Raw genomic sequence first — 21,551 nt, 5'->3', positions numbered from 1 at the left:
AGGTGTCTGCCCTGCCCGGGAGGGCTTTTGCAGGAGCACCTGGGGGAGCCATCTTGGTTCCCGGATCCCTCCAAGACTAATCTGTGCAGGTGAGAGTGTGGACTACAGAAGCTGACAGCTTCTGTGACAGGCCGAAGCAACACAGCTTCTGGGAAAGGTCCTGTTTTGGACCTTCATCTTCAGCCAGGAGGGAGGTTCGAACGCCAGATATCTGTGCACCTTCCCTGTAAGAGGAGAGCTTGCCTGCAGAGAGTGCTCTGACCACTGAAACTCAGGGGAGAGATCTAGTCTCCCAGGTCTGCTGATAGAGGCTAAAAGAATCACTAGAGGAACAATCTCTAACCAGAGACAACTATAACAACTAACCCCAGAGATTACCAGATGGCGAAAGGCGGACATAAAAATCTTACTAACAGAATCCAAGACCACTCACCATCATCAGAATCCAGCACTCCCACCTCGACCAGTCCAGGACACCCCAACACACCTGAAAAGCTAGACCCGGATTTAAAAGCATATCTCATGATAATGGTAGAAGACATCAAGAAGGACTTTAATAACTCACTTAAAGAAATACAGGAGAATACTGCTAAATAGGTAGAAGACCTTAAAGAGGAAGCACAAAAATCCCTTAGAGAATTGGAGGAAAACACAAACAAACAGGTGATGGAATTGAATAAAACCATCCAAGACCTAAAAAGGGAAGTAGACACAATAAAGAAAACCCAAAGTGAGGCAATGCTGGAGATAGAAACCCTAGGAAAGAAATCTGGAAACAAAGATGCGAGCATCAACAGAATACAAGAGATGGAAGAGAGAATCTCAGGTGCAGAAGATTCCATAGAGAACATCGGCGCAGCAATCAAAGAAAAGGCAAAATGCAAAAAGATCCTAACTCAAAACATCCAGAAAATCCAAGACACAATGAGAAGACCAAACCTACTGATAATAGAGTTGATGAGAATGAAGATTTTTCAACTCAAAGAGCCAGCAAATATCTTCAACAAAATTATAGAAGAAAACTTCCCAAACCTAAAGAAAGAGATGCCCATGAACATATAAGAAGCCTACAGAACTCCAAATAGACTGGACCAGAAAAGAAATTCCTCCTGACACATAATAATCAGAACAACAAATGCACTAAATAAAGATAGATTATTAAAAGCAGTAAGGGAAAAAGGTCAAGTAACATATAAAGGCAAGCCTATCAGAATTACATCAGATTTTTCACCAGAGACTATGAAAGCCAGAAGATTCTGGACAGATGTTATACAGACACTAAAAGAACACAAATGACAGCCCAGGCTACTATACCCAGCCAAACTTTCAATTACCTTAGATGGAGAAACAAAAGTATTCCACGACAGAACCAAATTCACACATAATCTTTCCACGAATCCTGCCCTTCAAAGGATAATAACAGAAAAAAACCAATACAAGGACGGAAACCACGTCCTAGAAAAAGCAAGAAGGTAATCCCTCAAGAAACTTAAAGAAGATAGCCACAAAAATAGAATGCCAACTTTAACAACAAAAATAATAGGAAGCAACAATTACTTTTCCTTAATATCTTCTGTTAATATCAATGGACTCAACTCCCCAATAAAGAGACATAACAGACTGGTTACACAAACAGGACCCAACATTTTGCTGCTTACAGGAAACACATCTCAGGGAAAAAGACAGACACTACCTGAGAATGAAAGGCTGGAAAACAATTTTCCAAGCAAATGGTCTGAAGAAACAAGCTGGAGTAGCCATTCTAATATAAAATAAAATCGACTTCCAACCCAAAGTCATCAAAAAAGACGAGGAGGGGCACTTCAAACTCATCAAAGATAAAATCTTCCAAGAGGAACTCTCAATTCTGAATATCTATGCTCCAAATACAAGGGCAGCCACATTCATTAAAGAAACTTTAGTAAATCTCATAGCACACATTGCACCTCACACAATAATAGTGGGAGACTTTAACACACCACTTTCACCAATGGACAGATCATTGAAACAGAAACTAAACAGGGACACAGTGGAACTAAAAGAAGTTATGAAACAAATGGATCTAACAGGTATCTACAGAACATTTTATCCTAAAACAAAAGGATATACCTTCTTCTCAGCACCTCATGTTACCTTCTCCAAAACTGACCACATAATTGTGCACAAAACAAGCCTCAACAAATACAAAAATATTGATATTGTCCCATGCATCCTATCAGATCACCATGGACTAAGGCTGATCTTCAATAACAAAAAAAATAATAGAAAGCCAATATTCACGTGGAAACTGAACAACACTCTTCTCAATGATACCTTGGTCAAGGAAGGGATAAAGAAAGAAATTAAAGACTTTTTGGAGTTTAATGAAAATGAAGCCACAACATATACAAACTTATGAAACACAATGAAAGCATTTCTAAGAGGAAAACTCATACCTCTGAGTGCCTCCAAAAAGAAACTAGAAAGAGCACACATTAGCAGCTTGACAACACACCTAAAAGCACTAGAAAAAAAGGAGGCAAATTCACCCAAGAGGAGTAGACGGCAGGAAATAATCAAACTCAGGGGCGAAATCAACCAAGTGGTAACAAGAAGAACTATTCAAAGAATCAACCAATAGAGGAGCTGGTTCTTTGAGAAAATCAACAAGATAGATAAACCCTTAGCCAGACTCACTAGAGGGCACAGGGAAAGCATCCTAAGTAACAAAATCAGAAAAGAAAAGGGAGACATAACAACAGATCCTGAAGAAATCCAAAACACCATCAGATCCTTCTACAAAAGGCTATACTCAACAAAACTGGAGAACCTGGATGAAATGGACAAGTTTCTGGACAAATACCAGGTACCAAAGTTAAATCAAGATCAGGTTAATGATCTAAACAGTGCTATATCCCCTAAAGAAATAGAAGCAGTCATTAATAGTCTCCCAACCAAAAAAAGCCCAGGACAAGATGGGTTTAGTGCAGAGTACTATCAGACCTTCAAAGAAGATCTAATCCCAGTTCTTCACAAACTATTCCACAAAATAGAAACAGAAGGTACTCTACCCAACTCATTCTATGAAGCCACAATTACTCTGATACCTAAACCACAAAAAGACCCAAAAAAGATAGAGAACGTCAGACCAACTTCCCTTATGAATATCGATGCAAAAATCCTCAATAAAGTTCTCGCTAACCGAATCCAGAACACATCAAAACAATCATCTATCCTGACCAAGTAGGTTTCATCCCAGGGATGCAGAGATGGTTCAATATACGGAAATCCATCAATGTAATCCATATATAAACAAACTCAAAGACAAAAACCACATGATCATCTCCTTAGACTCGGAGAAAGCATTTGACAAAATCCAACACCCATTCATGATAAATGTCTTGGAAAGATCAGGAACTCAAGGCCCATACCTAAACATGATAAAAGCAATCTACAGCAAACCAGTAGCCAACATCAAAGTAAATGGTGAGAGGCTGGAAGTAATCCCTCTAAAATCAGGGACTAGACAAGGCTGCCCACTTTCTCCCTACCTATTGAACATTGTACTTGAAGTCCTAGCCAGAACAATTCGACAACAAAAGGAGATCAAGGGGATACAAATTGGAAAAGAAGAAGTCAAAATATCACTTTTTGCAGATGATATGATGGTATATATAAGTGACCCTAAAAAGTCCACCAGAAAGTCAATGGCCTTTTTGTACACAAAGGATAAACAGGCCGAGAAAGAAATTAGGGAAACAACACCCTTCTCAATAGTCACAAATAATATAAAATACCTTGGCGTGACTCTAACTAAGGAAGTGAAAGATCTGTATGATAAGAACTTCAAGTCTCTGAAGAAAGAAATTAAAGAAGATCTCAGAAGATGGAAAGATCTCCCATGCTCATGGATTGGCAGGATCAACATTGTAAAAATGGCTATCTTGCCAAAAGCAATCTACAGATTCAATGCAATTCCCATCAAAATTCCAACTCAATTCTTCAAGGAATTAGAAAGGGCAATCTGCAAATTCATCTGGAACAACAAAAAACCTAGGATAGCAAAAACTCTTTTCAAGGATAAAAGAACCTCTGGTGGAATCACCATGCCTGACCTAAAGCTGTACTACAGAGCAATTGTGATAAAAACTGCATGGTACTGGTATAGCGACAGACAAGATTGAAGACCCTGAGATGAACCCACACACCTATGGTCACTTGATCTTTGACAAGGGAGCAAAAAACATCCAGTGGAAAAAAGACAGCATTTTCAACAAATGGTGCTGGCACAACTGGCGGTTATCATGTAGAAGAATTTGAATTGATCCATTCCTATCTCCTTGTACTAAGGTCAAATCTAAGTGGATTAAGGAACTCCACATAAAACCAGAGACACTAAAACTTATAGAGGAGAAAGTAGGGAAAAGCCTCGAAGATATGGGTACAGGGGAAAAATTCCTGAATAGAACAGCAATGGCTTGTGCTGTAAGATCAAATATCGACAAATGGGACCTCATAAAGTTGCAAAGCTTCTGCAAGGCAAAAGACACCGTCAATAAGACAAAAAGACCACCAACAGATTGGGAAAGGATCTTTACCTATCCTAAATCAGATAGGGGACTAATATCCAATATATATAAAGAACTCAAGAAGGTGGACTCCAGAAAATCAAATAACCCCATTAAAAAATGGGGCTCAGAACTGAACAAAGAATTCTCACCTGAGGAATACCGAATGGCAGAGAAGCACCTGAAGAAAATGTTCAACATCCTTAATCATCAGGGAAATGCAAATCAAAACAACCCTGAGATTCCACCTCACACCAGTCAGAATGGCTAAGATCAAAAATTCAGGTGAGAGCAGATGCTGGCGAGGATGTGGAGAAAGAGGAACACTCCTCCATTGTTGGTGGGATTGCAAGCTTGTACAACCATTCTGGAAATCAGTTTGGTGGTTCCTCAGAAAATTGGACATAGTACTACCAGAGGATCCAGCAATACCTCTCCTGGGCATATATCCAGAAGATGTTCCAACTGGTAAGAAGGACACATGCTCCACTATGTTCATAGAAGCCTTATTTATAATAGCCAGAAGTTGGAAAGAACCCAGATGCCCCTCAACAGAGGAATGGATACAGAAAATGTGGTACATTTACACAATGGAGTACTACTCAGCTATTAAAAGGAATGAATTTATGAAATTCCTAGGCAAATGGATGGACCTGGAGGGCATCATCCTGAGTGAGGTAACACAATCACAAAGGAACTCACACAATATGTACTCACTGATAAGTGGATATTAGTCCAAAAACTTAGGATACCCAAGATATAAGGTACAATTTGCTAAACACATGAAACCCAAGAAGAATGAAGACCAAAGTGTGGACAATTTGCCCCTTCTTAGAATTGGGAAAAAAACACCCATGGAAGGCGTTACAGAGACACAGTTTGGAGCTGAGACAAAAGGATGAACCATCTAGAGACTTCCATATCTGGGGATCCATCCCATAATCAGCTTCCAAACGCTGACACTATTGCATACACTAGCAAGATTTTGCTGAAAGGACCCAGATGTAGCTGTCTCTTGTGAGACTAAGCCGGGGCCTAGCAAACACAGAAGTGGATGCTCACAGTCAGCTATTGGATGGATCACAGGGCCCCCAATGGAGGAGCTAGAGAAAGTAACCAAGGAGCTAAAGGGATCTGTAACCCAATAGGTGGAACAACATTATGAACTAACCAGTACCCCCTGGAGCTCTTGTCTCTAGCTGCATATGTATCATAAGATGGCCTAGTCGGCCATCAGTGGAAAGAGAGGCCCATTGGTCGTGCAAATTTTATCTGCCTCAGTACAGGGGAACGCCAGGGCCAAGAAGTGGGCGTGGGTGGTTGGAGGAGTGGGTTGGGGAGCGTGTGGGGGACTTTTTGGATAGCATTGGAAATTTAAATTAAATAAATACCTAATTAAAAAAAAAGGAAGAAAAAAATCAATCCTTACAGGTCAGTTATCAACTAACAGAGAATATTGGTTATAGGATACTTTTTGCTGAGAAAAGTGAAAAGGCTTTATTTCTAATCTAAAGTATAACCATTAAAGTATCTCATCCAACAGACCACATACATGTGATTTAAAAGACGTGTTTTCCTTCTTATTTATAAAATAACTTTCTATATTTATAATAATTCAACTAACAAACCATATACCATATCTTTAAATAAATATAGTCTTCTTTGTTAGTCAAAGGTAATAATATACTGTTGATAATTATCAAATTCTACTAAGTCATCTAATAGATTTAACAAAATCCAAAAATTCATGTTAAAATCATATTTAACTTACACTTTAGGTCTCAATCTAACACTGACATTTTAGGCTGGAAATATGATTTTTGTTGAATTTTCTGGCCTCAATCTCCTGGACTGAAGAGATATCTCCTATTTTAGTAATAACCATTAATGTTTGCAATGAACATAGTTGAGCAATTGTCCTTGTGGGATGATGGAGTATCTATGCCCAGAAGTGGGACTTTTAGGATTCCTGGGTAAGAAATGCAGGGAAAGAGAAGGTCATAGGATAGACCACACAGGGAATGTGCAGGAGGGTGAGACAGCCAAAATGTAGGTAGAAGGAGAAAGTGACCCCAAGAAGGGTCCATGGACAACAAAGGTAAAATATAGATTTACTAAGTATTAACTCAGGAATATCAGAGGAGAGTGTGTTAGCCACGTGAAGATTCAGGAGTGGCCCAGCCACTGAGCTAGCTTAGGGCATATTAAAAATAAGCTGGTGTGTATGTGTGTGACAAGTGTGTTTCTTTAATTCATGAATCCAGAGCTCTTGGGTGGGTGCAGAGGTGGCACACACACCCACCCAGAACCAGTTTTAAATATCAACTATTACAGGTGGTGTTTCAACCTGAGGTAAGAACTCACTTTTAAAAATTAATTAGAGATTCTTGGATGGAAAACATGTGCTGTGATGTAAGTTATATAAAGAGAAAAGGGATATATCCCTAGATTTATTAATCTCAATAGAATAAATAAGAGAAATGCTTTAAAATTTGAAAAGGTCTATGCCAGGGCAAGCAGCTGGATTCTTTGAACATGGTCTGCATGGGAATTTTGAGATTACTTGGCCTAGTAAGACAAATTACTAGCCTAAAATAGGCTCATACAGAACTATAGAAGGGAATTTAATTAAAGTTAAATACATAGGAAAGGATACTAACTCAAGTTATATAAAGAGGAAGGGGACATATATATCCACAGAGATAGTAATCTCCACAGAAGAGAGAATTTAAGTATACATAGCTGAATAAATTGAGGCTTTTGATCTTAAATTGTAGATCAAGAGCAGGGGATACGTAGCAAAAACTTAGACAGATAGTAGAAACTTACATTAATCTCATTTGTATAAAGAGAAAAGGGACATATATGCCCACAGATATATTAATCCATAGAAGAAAGAGTTTAAGTATACAGATGAATAAATAACTTAGGCCTTGATCTCATGTAGGTCGAGGCAAGAGATAGTGAGTTATTGCAACAGATCATAATATTTGTTTAGGTTGCTTTAATTGCTTAGAATTGTCTTAATTATGTGTGTGGTTTTATGTTTTGTGACTATGATATTAAATATCATCTGGTAGAGAGGTAAGCTACTAAATTGAATCAATCTGTACCTCTGATGATTTTGGATTGCTGGACCAAGGACACAGTATTTTGGGAAAGAGGATCTGTGTGTTTATAGGAAAGATGAAAAGGCTTTGAACCCCTTCCAGAGTGATATGGATCAGATATGACAGGGGAAGACCTCCCCCTGAAGATCTTGACTACAGAAAAGAAAAATTCAAGAAATTAAACATGACAGGTAACTTGATCTGCTGATTCCTAGACATGAAAACAGCCTAGTAACTGGCTCAGACATAAAAATGTCCGTAGCCAAAATTTCATAAAATTAGGCAATACATCTTGTTAGTTATGGAATCCTTAAGACTTTTCGTGCTGTCCAATCACACATGAAGATTCATAACAATTGGTTATTGATCAAATTAAGTCATTAAAAAAGATAGTTGTCTTTCACCTGCTCAAACAAGAAGCAAAAAAATTCATCCTTAACTGATCTATGCATCTTGGACAACTAAAATTTTGATTGTGAGATTCATATATTGCAGAATGTACAGCTCTGACAAGATTGATCTGCTGGGATGCTGAACTGACCTGCTATTCCAGCCCCCTGCTTCCTGATGCTGTTCAGAGACTTGCTTCCAGAGCAGCTTCAGGAACAGCTGCTGATTCCTGATGGACTCAGTTCATCCAACCTTTCAGACAGATCCAGTCAAAACTCCAGTCAAGCCCTGAGACTTCTAAGACTACAGAGACTGGATAACAGATGCTAAAGCTAGCTTTCTTAAGGATAACCAATTTGACTAATTTTCTTGCCCCTCCCTACCCCTTTAAAGAATTTTTTTGTTGCTCCTATTCAGCAGAAAGAAGTTGTGAAGAGTTTTCATCTCTACCCCTTGGGTTTGGGTGTCTGGTTATAGTTATTTTATAAGCAATAGCTAGGTTGTCATTTTAAGGGATAACTTGGAAATGGTCATAATTTTGAACAGGGAAGAAATATATGGGATAACCATAATTTTTCATTGATAAAAATCTTTGGCAGGGCGTGGTGGTGCACGCCTTTAATCCCAGCCCTCAGGAAGCAGAGGCAGGCAAATTTCTGAGTTCGAGGCCACCCTGGTCTACAAAAGTGAGTTCCAGGACAGCCACAGCTATACAGAGAAACCCTGTCTCGAAAAACCAAAAAAAAAAAAAAAAAAAAAAAATTAAAATTGAAGTTATAATTTCTTACATTGGTACAGAATTTATATATTAAAATAGATGTAAGGTTTTCATTGGTATAAATTTTGTGCATATTGATACAAAAATTGAAATTAAAATTGTTACTCTTAAATACGCACTGTACCTATGCAACTTACTTAAAAATACAAGGCTTTGACCCAGTCCTCCTTCTTCTTTTTTTTTTTTTTTTTTTTGACCCAGTCCTTCTATAGCTGTTATTACAAACTGTTTGGAATGATTAAGTAACACAAGTTAAGAGCCAGATAGTAAACTTATGATTATATTAGATTCTGATCTAATTATAATTAAGTGCTTTTTATTATTTAAATAGAAATAGCTAAGAGTAGTTAAGGTTTATCAGCTCAGATATACCTTACATCGTCTTCAAAAACATCAGAAATCCAGAGAATATGATATTTAATGTTATTATTAAAGATCACTTGACTGCGAGACATTTCTGCTCCCAACAGTACCCCTTTATAGCTTAAAGGAGATAGTGAGCATCATCACCTCCAGGGGGAGGTGCTTATTGTGGCAACAGTCACAGGGCAGAAATAGCCCTAATTCATCTGCAGACAAAGAATATTGTCCAGGAAAGGACACACATGCAGGATAGTCGACAGCTTAGCTCTGCCAAGACAGAGTAAGCTAGTCCTTCATATTTTCTGCTTCACATAAGGTCTGCCAGATGGTTGTAGGCCAGAAGGCTGAAGACAGATGCTCCAACATTATATGAAATTAAGGGACTATCTGGCAGCCAGCTGTCTCTCTAAATTGTATAATTTTGGAAGCTTTGTTTTTGTGCTTCCTACATAATCGGGTAATATTTAATTTATTCTTTGATCTCTGACGGGATTGAAGACAAGTTATAGTCTCATAATCAAACAAGTTGTTTAACATTGAAAAAGATGATGCAAATTTAAAGGATGGTTTTCAGATGGTAATGAAAGTTAAAATCAAAACATAATTCAGGTACAGAACTGTAGAATCTTTCAGTTAGTATAGATGGTAGAATAATTGATGAAATTGATGAACTGGGTTGAGAGATGTTGAGTTAGGAGTAAAGGTTACTGAGCAACTAACCCGAGGGCAAAGTTAGAGATGTTGAGCTAGGAATGAAGGCAAGGGCATGGTAGACACAGAAGCGTTAGAAGAGATCAGCCACAGAATCAATAAGCCAGTTTAAAAATGAGCTAATGTTAGCTTTCAAAGGACCAAACAACCCAATCAAAAACTGGGGTTTAGAACTAAGCAGACAATTCACAACAGAGGAATCATGAATGGCTGAGAAGAACTAAAGAAATGTTCAAAGTCCTTAGTCCTTAGGGGAATGTAAATCAAAATGACCCTGAGATTCCACCTTACACCAAACTCAGGTAACAGCAGATGTTGGCAAGGATGTGGAGAAAGAAGAACACTCTTCCATTGTTGTTGGGATTGCAAGTTGATACAATCACTCTAGAAATCAATCTGGAGGTTCCTCAGGAAATTGGAAATAGATCTACCTGAAGACCCAGCTATACCACTCTTGGGCATATACCCAAAAGATGACCCACCATGCCACAGGGGCACATGTTCTACTATGTTCATAGCAGCCTTATTTGTGATAGCCAGGAGCTGGAAACAACTCAGGTGTCCCACAACAGAAGAATGGATACAGAAAATGTGGTTCACTTATAAAATGAAATACTATTCAGCTATTAAAAATGAGCACATCATGAATTTTGCAGGAAAATGGATAGGACTAGAAAACATCATCCTGAGTGAGGTAATGCAGATCTAAAAGGACATGCATGATATGTATTCACTAATAAGTGGATGTTAGCCAAAAAAGTACAGAATATCCAGAATACACACCACAGAACTCAAGAAGGTTAACAAGCCGAATGGTCCAAGTGAGGATGCCTCAATTCCACAGGGAGGGAGAAGTAACAATCATGGGGGGGCAGAGGGAGAGAGGGACTTGGGTGGGAGAACAGACAGGGAGAGGAAAAGGGGAATGTGATCAGGTATTTGGGGGCAGGGGGAAATAGGAGTGAAGCCCTGAGGGTCAGCAGAAAGAATGGAAACAGGCAACCTAGGAAGGTAGGAGGTGGGGGGACCCTCTAGAATGTACCAATAACCTGGGAGGTGAGAGACTCTCAGGACTCAAAGGGAGGGACCTTGGATGAAATGCCCAACAGTGGGGAGAGGGAACTTGTAGAGTCCATCTCCAGCAGAAAGTCAGGGCATCAAGTGGATGGATGGGGTTTGTCATCCCAGTCAAAAACTCTGACCCAGAATTGTTCCTGTCTAAAAGAACTTCAGAGACAAAAATGGAGACTGAGGAAAAGGAGGTCCAGTGACTGGTCCAAATAGAGATCCAGTTCAAGGGGAGGCTCCATGGCCTGGCACTATTACTGATGCTATGGATGGAGTGCATACAGACAGGAGCCTAGCATGCCTGCCCTCCAAGAGGTCCAACAAGCAGCTGAAAGAGTCAGATGCAGATACTTACACCCAACCAAAGGAAAGAAGCTGGGCACCCCTGTGGTTGAATTAGGGAAAGGCTGGAAGAAGCTGAGGAGGAGGGAGACCCCATAGGAAGGCCAGAAGTTTCAACTAACTTGGACCCCCAAGATTTCTCAGACACCGCCACTAACCAGGCAGCATACACTAACTGATATGTGGTTCCTGACACATATGCAGCAGAGGACTTCCTGGTCTGGCCTCAGTAAGAGAAGATGCAACTAACCCTTGAGATCCTTGAGGCCCCAGGGAATGGGGAGGTCTGGTAGGGTGGGAATAACAGGATGAGGAACTGTTGGAGGCCAGTCTGGGAACGGGTAAGGACTGGACTGTAAAAAAGGATTAAAGAATAGTAATAAAAAATGTACATTTGGAAAAGAAAAAAATGAGCTAATGTGTGTTCTGTGTCTTTTATCTGAGGATCTGAGTGGGTGCATGTGTGTGACTCACAAGGAACTTATGATATACACTTTAGTGTGTATCATACCTCATAGTTTAGATGATTGTCATAATTATGCTTAGAAAAAAAATGGCCTTTTAGTGGACAAAAAGTGTGGGGACAAATGTAACAGCTTGTGTTCTCAAGTTAATCATGTTACCCAAAAACCTGTTTGCAGTGTCCTGCACATAGGCTAAAGGGAGCCTCAGTTGGCTCTGACTGGGAAATAAAGATGCCAGCAGCCAATGCCTGGGCAGAGAGACAGAGGCGGGACTTTTAGGATTCTCTGGACAAGAAATGCAGGGAGAGAGAAGAAAAGGAATAAGATGGACCACACTGGGAAGGTGCAGGAAGGTGAGACAGCAGAAATGCAGGTGCAAGGAAAAAAAGAAACCCAAAGAAGGGTCCATGGACAAAAAAGATAAAATATAGATTTAGTAAGTATTAACTTGGGAATATCAGAGGGGAGTGCATTAGGCATGTGGAGGCTCAGGAGTGGCCCAGCCATTGAGCTAATTTGGGGCATATTAAAAATAAGCTGGTGTGTGTGTGTGTGTGTGTGTGTGTGTGTGTTATGTGTTTCTTTCATTCATAAATCCAGAGCTCTTGGGCGTGTGCAGAGGAGGCGCTTGCTGACAGGAGCCTGATAAGGTGGTTCCCTGAGAGGTTCTACCAGCACCTGATCAATAAGAGATGCAGATACTCATAGCCAACCATCAGACTGAACCCAGGATGCCAATGAAAGAGCTAGGGGAAGGACTGAAGAAGCTGAAGGGGATTGCAACCCCATAAGAAAAACAATATCAAATAACTGAACCACCCAGCTCCCAGGGACTAAACCAACAACTAGAGAGTATACAGGGAGGGAGTCAGGACTTCAGCTAAATATGTAGCAGAGGATGGCCTTATCTGACATCAGCCAGAAGGGAGGGAGGCTTGATGCCCCAGCATTGGGGGATGCTAGAGGGGTGAGGCAGGAGTGGGTGAAGGAGCACCCTCATAGAGTGAGGGGTGGGGAAATGGGATAGAGGGGGCAGGGGGATGGCTTGGGCGACTTTGTGGAGCGGTAAATGGGAGGGAGATGATCATTTGAAATGTAAATGAATAAAATGATTAATAAAAAAAGAAATAAAAACTAAATTAATTTAAAAAAGCAAACCTTAAGAGGTACCTTGCCTGGGTATAAAACCGTAATTCAGGTTTCAAGGAATACACTAATAACCAACAAACCCTTCATCCTTGTTGCCAGGTATAGTGTATCCACCCAGATCAAAATAATGACCCAACAGAACAGATCTGCTTTTATACTGTTTTTAATTAATTAATTAATTATACACTCCAGATCTTATCACCCCCTCCACTCTCCAACTGTTCCACATCCCATACCTCATTTCCACAAGGATGTTCCCATCCCCCTCGCCCCCACCACCTGATCTCTAAACTCCCTGGGGCCTCTAGTCTCTTGACAGTTAGTGACATGCACCTTTTCTACGCTGTTGTAACTGCCATACCCAGAAGCACCAACAAACAAACACTGCATATGGCATCTACATTCTTAAACACAATGTAGGTAATCCCATTTTTAGCTGTAAGGTATCCTAAACTGATTTCTATAGTGTTGTGCTAATAGTTCTTGTTTCATAAGCATAAAAATAATTGGGTCAACTTGCTAAGTACATTTGTCTATGCTAATACACACACACACACACACACACACACACACACACACACGGGGTGGGGCAGGCAGGCAGACAGACAGAGACAGGTTGCATTTTAAAACAAAAGTATTGTAGGTAATTTCTGATAAAATGACTTGCTGACTACCCTTGTGGAAACACTGCTCTCTCTGACTGAAGATTATGATAGCAAGGAATAAAAACTGAGGTAGGATGCAAAGTAGAAAGGAAAACTTAGTAAGAATTCAAAAAGCCTGGAAAATAAAATAAGGGTGAGCAATTCATGAGGTCACAGAAGTGCTTGGGGCAGTGAGGTAATTGGCTGAAGACACAGAAGGGACAACCAGCAAGGATGGCATTGGCACAAGAAAACAGACAATAAAATAAATTAAGGCATAATGGGGAAATCCATAAAGTCAAACCTGACTGCAATCAAGAGCTATGCCTGAATTCAAGACACAGTAAGTACTGAAGAAAGAACGACAAATCTCTTAAAATCAAGAGAGTAAATGCTCTTGCAAGCAGATGAGTAAGGTTTGCAGAATCCTGGTTATTAATCTTAAGATTTAAGGACTAGAGAGAGAGTTCTGCAGGTAAAGCTGCTTGCTGCTAAACTTGTTGACCCAAGTTCAATCCTGGGCTCTCACACAGTCAGAAAAAACCGACATCCACAATTTTTTCTATGATGTCTACATATTTTGCTGCTACAAGTGTGCACATGCGTGATTTTATGTGCACATGTACCCACACTCATGCATACATACACTGAATCAATAAATAAATCTAATAAAAATTTTAAAATCTCGTTAAACTATCACTACATTGGAAGCCCAGGCCTTATTATTTTGAGTACTGGAGGAGCACCTTCTTGACCATGGGTGTGGGACAATGGGCTATGCACAGACAGGCTGGTTTCCAGTCAAGTTGAAGTTTGAACCCCAGTAAAACCTGGTGGTGGGACGGTAGGCGGTCCCTCATGTGTCCTGAACCCCTGGCTGCTGTCAAAGTTATCGCCTCCACAGCCCCAACAAGAGAGGCATGTGACTAGTAGTCCCAAACTTCTGACCTTCAGGCTAGACTCTTCTCCAGTTACCTAGCAACAGCAAGATAACAAGCCCACTATAAGAGGGGCTGCCTTAGTCTCCCTCTTACTCTCTCTCCTTGTCCTCTCTTAAGCTTTTACTTTCCTTACTCTCCCTCTTACTCTCTCCTCATCCTCTCTTAAGCTCTCTCTAAGCTTTCACCTTTCTTTTTCTTTCTCTCTCTCCTTTCCCCCTTCTCTCCTCTTGGCCATGGCTGGTCTCTCTCTTTCTACCTTCTTTCTTTCCCCTGCCTTTCTACAATAAAGCTCCAAAACCATAGACCGTCGCTGTTCATCAAGGCCCGGACTAAGGCCTCTCACCTGCGTGGGAACCTCTTTCCCTCCGCATTCTTCCTGTATCTCTGAGACCTGGTGTCGCCCTGGGGCCCCTATTTTGTTCTCATCTCCTCTGCTGTATCCAGCGTGGGATGCTGGAGACTAAGAACCTGGTACGGGGGCTGCCCCTTGTCCACCCCCCACCGAGTGGGGTCAGTGGCTTCACACAGCCAGATACCCACCCCGGGGACCCAGTGGAAAGTGTCCGGCAGTCCTCCTGTGTCCACCTGCCCAGAGCACAGGAACTCTGGCAGTATGTGGGCACTCTCTCCCAGTCCCCCTCTTCCCCTACACCCACGTCCCATACATGGGCTGTACTATTCCATCGTTTATGATCAGAGTTTGCACTGTTTAATAAATAGAAAAATCCATAAAAAATAAGAAACAGTATAAATAATCCAAAACACTCCAAGGCTGGCCCATTATGTTCAGTGCACTAACAAACAAGTATCTTTATAATCACTCTTATCGTTGCCCCAGTGTTGTTCAGTGCACCCACACACATAGCACGGAAGGTTTTTCCCAGAAGGAAGGCTGCACTATAGTCAGCCACAAGGAAGGACTGTTTTCCTTCTGCACAAACTATCTACCCTCTACTTTATTCTCTCTATTTCTCTAGCCTTTAGTCCTTCTGTATCCATGCCATTATGGTGATTTTTCCCTTGAGATTTAGTTAACATCAGCCCCTCCAAGTTTTGATCTCATCTTCCCTCCATTTATGGCTAGGTCTCAGCCCTGGCCTTCCAATGCTACCCCTCAGGAACCACCCTTCCTTCTGTAGAAAGCCACTGCTCACAACCAACTTGACATCATTAATGAGAAATATAGTATTCTTCCAGCACTCATCTCATTCTGTTTCTTGGAAGATAATGGCAGGCTACACAATTACTGGAGAGCATACTGCCTTTGGCTCACTTTGTCACAATTCAGCCAAGACTACTCTGGACAACTGCAGGTGGGAACCCTCACTTACCATCGTAACTTGGCTGATTGACATTTTCACCATTTTTTATGCAACAGCGAACTAGATCAACATCATTGTGGAGAGCAGCTTTATACAGTAAATTCTCTCCGAAAACATTTCTCCGGTTTATGGTACAAAGACACATTTTTTTCATCTCTCCTGTTCCTAAAATGAGAGAAAGAACAAAGATGCATACCTTTAATCATAGCACTCAGGAGACAGAGGCAGGCAAAATTTCTGAGTTTGAGGCCAGCTTGGTCTACAAAGCGAGTTCAGCCAGGACTACACAGAGAAATCCTGTCTTGAAAACAAACAAAGAAAACAACAACAAATTTGGGAGAAACAGAATACGATAAATCTAGTCAATATTAGAAGTGGGTATATTATGTTATTAAAGAATACTTTATCCATTAGTCTTATTGTAATGTTATCTAAACACAAAAAATATAAAGATATGTTAGTTTTTAAATATTTGAAGTAAACTAAAACTCCTGATGTGTAATATATTAATTAAAACCTTATGAAAGTGCTCATAAAAGATGACAGATTTTCGTAAAAATTCTGGGAAAATAATTATTTAAATCTAGAATTATTTAATATCTTCTCTATTATCTAGCTGCACATCCCCAAAGGTCCTTAGTTACTATGATGGTAGAGTGCTTGAGAAGTGGTCAGGATACCAGAGGCATGCCTTCATGTCTGCAAAGGGCACAGTGGAGCCCATGATATAAACAGATGTATTCCACCAAGTGCTCTTGCTATGGTGTGCTGCCTCATCATGGGTCTAATCATTCATGGACTGGACCCTCCAAATCTATGGGCCAAAACAATCCTTTTCTCTATAGACTATTATCTTACAAGTCTGCTTAAGTGATATATTATTACACTTAATGTTACTATACAACATGTCTTATAAAGCTATGAGAATATCTCTGTGCCATGAGAGAGATATTAAATCTAACCCCAGAAATAGAATAGCTAAATTTTATAATTATTAAATTATCTAATTTTTTATTTTTACTTATATGGGTGTTTTGCCAGCATGCATGTGTACCACTTATGTACCTGGTGCCAAAGAGGCTAGAAGAGGCAACTGGATCTCGAGTTACAGACAACTGTAAACTGCCCTATGGGTGCTAGGAATGTAACCTGGGTCCTCTGGAAGAGCAGCCAGTGTTCTTAACCACTAAGCCATCTCTCCCATAGTGTTAAATTTTCTCTTAAATGAAAACAACTAGCCTCAGATTAAGGAGAGAATGATGATCTCCATTTTTTTGCAATAGTTTTGACTTGCTAAGTCATGATAGACATGTTTAAAATAATTTCCAGATGACACAAAGCAACTACTAATGCTCAACTGTGCCTCTTAGAATACTAAAACTTAGTCCTCTTGAGTATTCTTCAAACCCAGTCATTTCTTGGGGATGATACTCAGTGGATTTTCTGAATTTCCAGATAGTTTCAATGATAGCTTTTCTAAGTTTGATCTAGTTAACTGCTTCCCTCCACCCAATATAAGAACTTGATAATGAAGAAGCAGAAATGGTCATAGTCTTGTAACCCAGCAGGAAGAAAAGCTAAAGAAGAACCACAAACTCCAGGCTAGCTTAAATTTATAGCACATTCCAGACCACCCTGGGCTACCTAGCAAGCAATAAGAACCTTATAAAGGTAACTAAGTACTAGAGAACTTTTGGTCTTAATTTTGTCTTAATTTAAAATTAATCTAAAATCTATTTCATTTATTTGCCTTTTATTTTGCTGCCTCTATTAGGTCTTAGTATAAGAAAGGGGGAAATATGGAAAGAAAGATAAAAACACCAACCTAATTGCTAACATTAGAGACTACTTACTGTCCTTATGTTGAAATACAAACATCTTCCACATATAATATGTATATCTACAAAGCAACACTGGTGCTTTGTACTTAAATACTTAAGTAATTTATCAAAAGAAGCAAATGAAGACACAAGGCAAAAACAAATTTTCAGTGAACACTAAGTGGTAGAAGACAATTATGCCCAGTGATTTGTCCTCTTAAGGGAAACAACTAAAAAAACAGATAGAATGCATGTAGGACCTCTTTGAGAACATAAGAAAATTTACAGTTTAGAGCTATGACCCTGAGTGAATGCAGTGAGCCTCAAGGTTCCTATATCTTTTTGTTCAGATGAATTTTCAGAGCATAGTGGTCAGGGGAAGGATGTTACAAAGTAAGGTGACTCCACTAATCTTAGAAAATAGAATCAGAGTTTGGGGAGGCTGTTGTATCTACAATTTAATTTGCCCAGTGGGGTGTCACAGATGAGAAAATAATGAACCAGTTCTAGAAATCTAAATAAGGGGTCTTTGAGTCATTATCTGAATAGATTGCTCCCATGGAAGAGGAACCCTGGACTTAGGAGATGGCTCAGTGACTAAAGTACTTGCTATACAAGCCTGAGAGCCTGAGTCTGAATCTCTAGCACTCATGTAAAGCCAGGCACAGAGTGGGGGAGGTGGAGACTGCCAGTAGACTTAGCAGAAACAGAAAGCTCCAGGTTCAGTAAAAAATGATATAAGGAGCAACAGAAAGATGTGTAACGTCAGCCTTTGGTTTTCATGTGTATACTCATAGACATGCATACCTGCATAGACACATGCACACATGCACATACGCCCATATAAACACAAAGAAACCTTACCCAATAAGGTTGGAATAGAAAAATTAATGAGTCAGTAGAAAATTGCCAGCAGCTAGGATCTGTTAGCCATCCTGTCTAGATAAAACAGCAAGCTTACAGGCCAGTGAGAGTCTGTCTCCAGGAAATAGTGTGGAGCAAGCTAGACACCTGATATACTGTTGCATAGACATGCATACCAACACTCATATGCATGCAATACACAATACACACACACATGCACACCTGTATGGTTTTGTGTGTGCATATTTGTGTGTGTAAATGTGATACATGTGAAGATACGTGCAGGTGTGGAGGTCAGCAGAGGTCAATGTCAAGGGTCTTTGCTCAATCAGCTTTTGAGACAAGGTTTCTCACTGAACCTATAGCTAACGAATTTGACAAAACAGCTGGCCATCAATTCCTACACATCTTCCCATCATTTCCTTTCCAAGTGCTGGGATTACAAGAATGTGGTGTTGTCTCTCCCTTTTTTAATGTGTGTGTTTTAGTCACTGTTCTATTGCTGTGAAGAGGAGCTATGACCAAGGCAACACTTATAAAGCAAAGTACTTAATTGTGGGCTTACAATCTCAGAGAGTTAGTCCAGTATCATCATGGCAGGAACATAGGCGCATACAGGGCACTGGAGCAGAAGCTGAGAGAGATATCCTGATCCTCAGTCTGGTGGGGGGGGGGGGGGCGGGGGCTGTACCTGGCATAGGCATCTGAAACCTCAAAACCTACTTGCAGTGACACACTTCCTCCAACAAGGCCACAACTATTCCAACAAGGTCACATTTCCTAATCCTTCTAATCTTTGCAAACAGTTCTGCTCTCTGGTGACTAAATATTCAAATATATGAGCCCATGAGGACCATTCTTATTCAAACCACTGCAATGCTGGAAATTAAATTCAGGTCCTGATATCTGTTTGGCAATTACTTTAGTAACTGACCTAACTCCTCAGCACCCCCTCCCAACCTACTTTTAATAGAGATCCTATGCACTTATGAAGTAGCTGAGAGAGAAGAAAGTTTCCGAAAGTCTAAATCTAACTGAGAACCAGTTCCTTGTTTCCATTTGTTCAAGTCTACTTTTAGTCCCTCAGAAGGAATTTTAAACCCTCCTTATAGGTATGACACATGTTTATTGTAATAAGTGGTATTTATCTTCTTTTTTATAGCACTATAATTATTATAATTATATATGAGTTTCTCTTACATTATTAATATATGAGATGAAATATACTACTTGGAGAGCTTTTTGGCTTATTCAATTTGTCTATATTTTTTTTTGAAATAGTTCAGATTATCAGAAAAAAATATGTAAAGAGATTAATGTTCTAAGAATATAGCCAAGTGATAGAGTGTTTGCCTAGCATGTATGAAGCCCTGAATTTGATCTGAGTAGAAAAGAAAAATAAGCAAAGGATCCAATGTTAACATTTTGCCACAACTTTAAATCATTTTTATCTATCCTGTTTTGTCCATTCCCCCATCCTTCCATGCACTAACTCATTCATTCACTTACCCATCCATGCATCCACGTATCCATCCATCCATCCATCCACCCATCCATCCATCATCTGCTATGCACATACAGATAGATGGATGGTAGTGTGTAACTATTATATAATATACCTTTTATCACTAATACTTAGGTATTTTTTAACAATATAAACATTCTCTTATACAATCAAGAGTATTATTTTCAAATTCAAAAAACTCAAAGCAGATGCAATCTATATAGTCCATGTTTCAATTTTGTCAAGTCTACTATTTTAACAAGTATTTCTCTTTATTATTTTATTGTAACAAATTTTAGTTCAATCTTATGCATTATATAGAAACAGAACTTGTAAATTAATAATTTTCCTTCTTCTTTTCTCTGCTAGTATTTTTGGTATGCACTGTCAGTCTTTTGTTGTGTTAGCTATACACACAAATGTGAACATATTCTCTAGTTGCTCTCTATAGTACGAAGTATGCAAAATACTCCCACCCTGGGAGCCACTAAGCTCAAACCCCACACATGCTACAACATCACTGAAACTGTTAACTCATCAGTAAAGCTGAGATTATGCTCTTATTCAGTTCTGTTTCTATAAGGTATTAGAGAAATGAAATATTAAAAAATATGTCTCACCATTCTTTTTTCTAAGTTGTTCACTTTTCCTTATCTGTTCATTCTTGAATCCGGATGAATGCATATTCTTCCTTTTACTGTCAATCATTAAAACAGAATCCTTGATTCTTTTAAAAAATGGACTTATTAAATAACTGCAATGTTTTCTATAAGCATTCATGGAGAATCATGTGAAATTTTAACAAAAAACTGAAACCCCAAAGATAGTTATTGAGTTATTCTCAACTGACAAAGCAGGTTACACATGGATGTGGATGCCAGGCTCTTATCTCCATTACAATAGGAGTAACTACCTACAAATGCGAGGACTCAGAGCCTTCTACCCTTTACTTTCCAAGAAGGCATGTCAATATCCACTCTATTCACCTTGCAGGGAAAAGAGGCTGGCCTATTGCAGAGGTATGAGGGGTAAAGGGACTTGCAGAATAATGGAGCACTGATCAAAAACTACAAAATAAAAAACAGAAACATAAAAATGCTTTCTAATTAAGGGTAAATTGACACTGCCTCTAACATCCTCCAGCATGAAATTTGTAGCATACCTGGTAAAAAAGATATAATTTAATAACATACCTGAAACTATCAGTTGTAAATATGCTATTTATTTGATCCTTAAAGCTAAGTGTGTTTGATAAAATCCTTTCTGGCTTCTTCAATACAGCCTCTGTATGCACCACATCTCTGCTTGCTTTCAGTTTTTCCAGTCTAGATGATCTTCTTAGTACACGAGGAGTTTCCTGGGTAGAGGTATTTTTTATGGGATCTGAATTTTTCTTTTTGTTTATTTGCTCATAAGAGATGGCATTTTCATGAGTCAATGTTTGTAACCTAAATGGTTTTGGGTCTTCTATGTTCTATAAAGATATATATCCACAAATAGTTACAATATTAAAAGAAAAAGTTAAATATATCTT

At 39.4% G+C, this 21,551-nt stretch overlaps 1 protein-coding gene across 2 annotated transcripts in view; it reads right to left on the bottom strand.

Moving 5' to 3' along the window:
- The window catches only part of Ankrd31 (ankyrin repeat domain 31), a 161,506-nt gene that overhangs the window by 89,693 nt on the left and 50,262 nt on the right, over positions 1-21,551 (bottom strand). For both annotated transcript variants that reach the window (XM_030247341.1, NM_001370928.1), the window contains 3 exons: positions 21,211-21,491; positions 20,638-20,714; positions 15,839-15,994 (listed from right to left, as the gene is read on the bottom strand). In XM_030247341.1, coding sequence (XP_030103201.1) covers positions 15,839-15,994; positions 20,638-20,714; positions 21,211-21,491 — 514 coding nt within the window. The remainder of the gene's footprint in view (positions 1-15,838; positions 15,995-20,637; positions 20,715-21,210; positions 21,492-21,551) is intronic.

This window comes from Mus musculus, chromosome 13, assembly GCF_000001635.26.
Source record: "Mus musculus strain C57BL/6J chromosome 13, GRCm38.p6 C57BL/6J".
NCBI lineage: Eukaryota > Metazoa > Chordata > Mammalia > Rodentia > Muridae > Mus > Mus musculus.
This window is presented reverse-complemented; position numbering and strand designations above follow the sequence as displayed.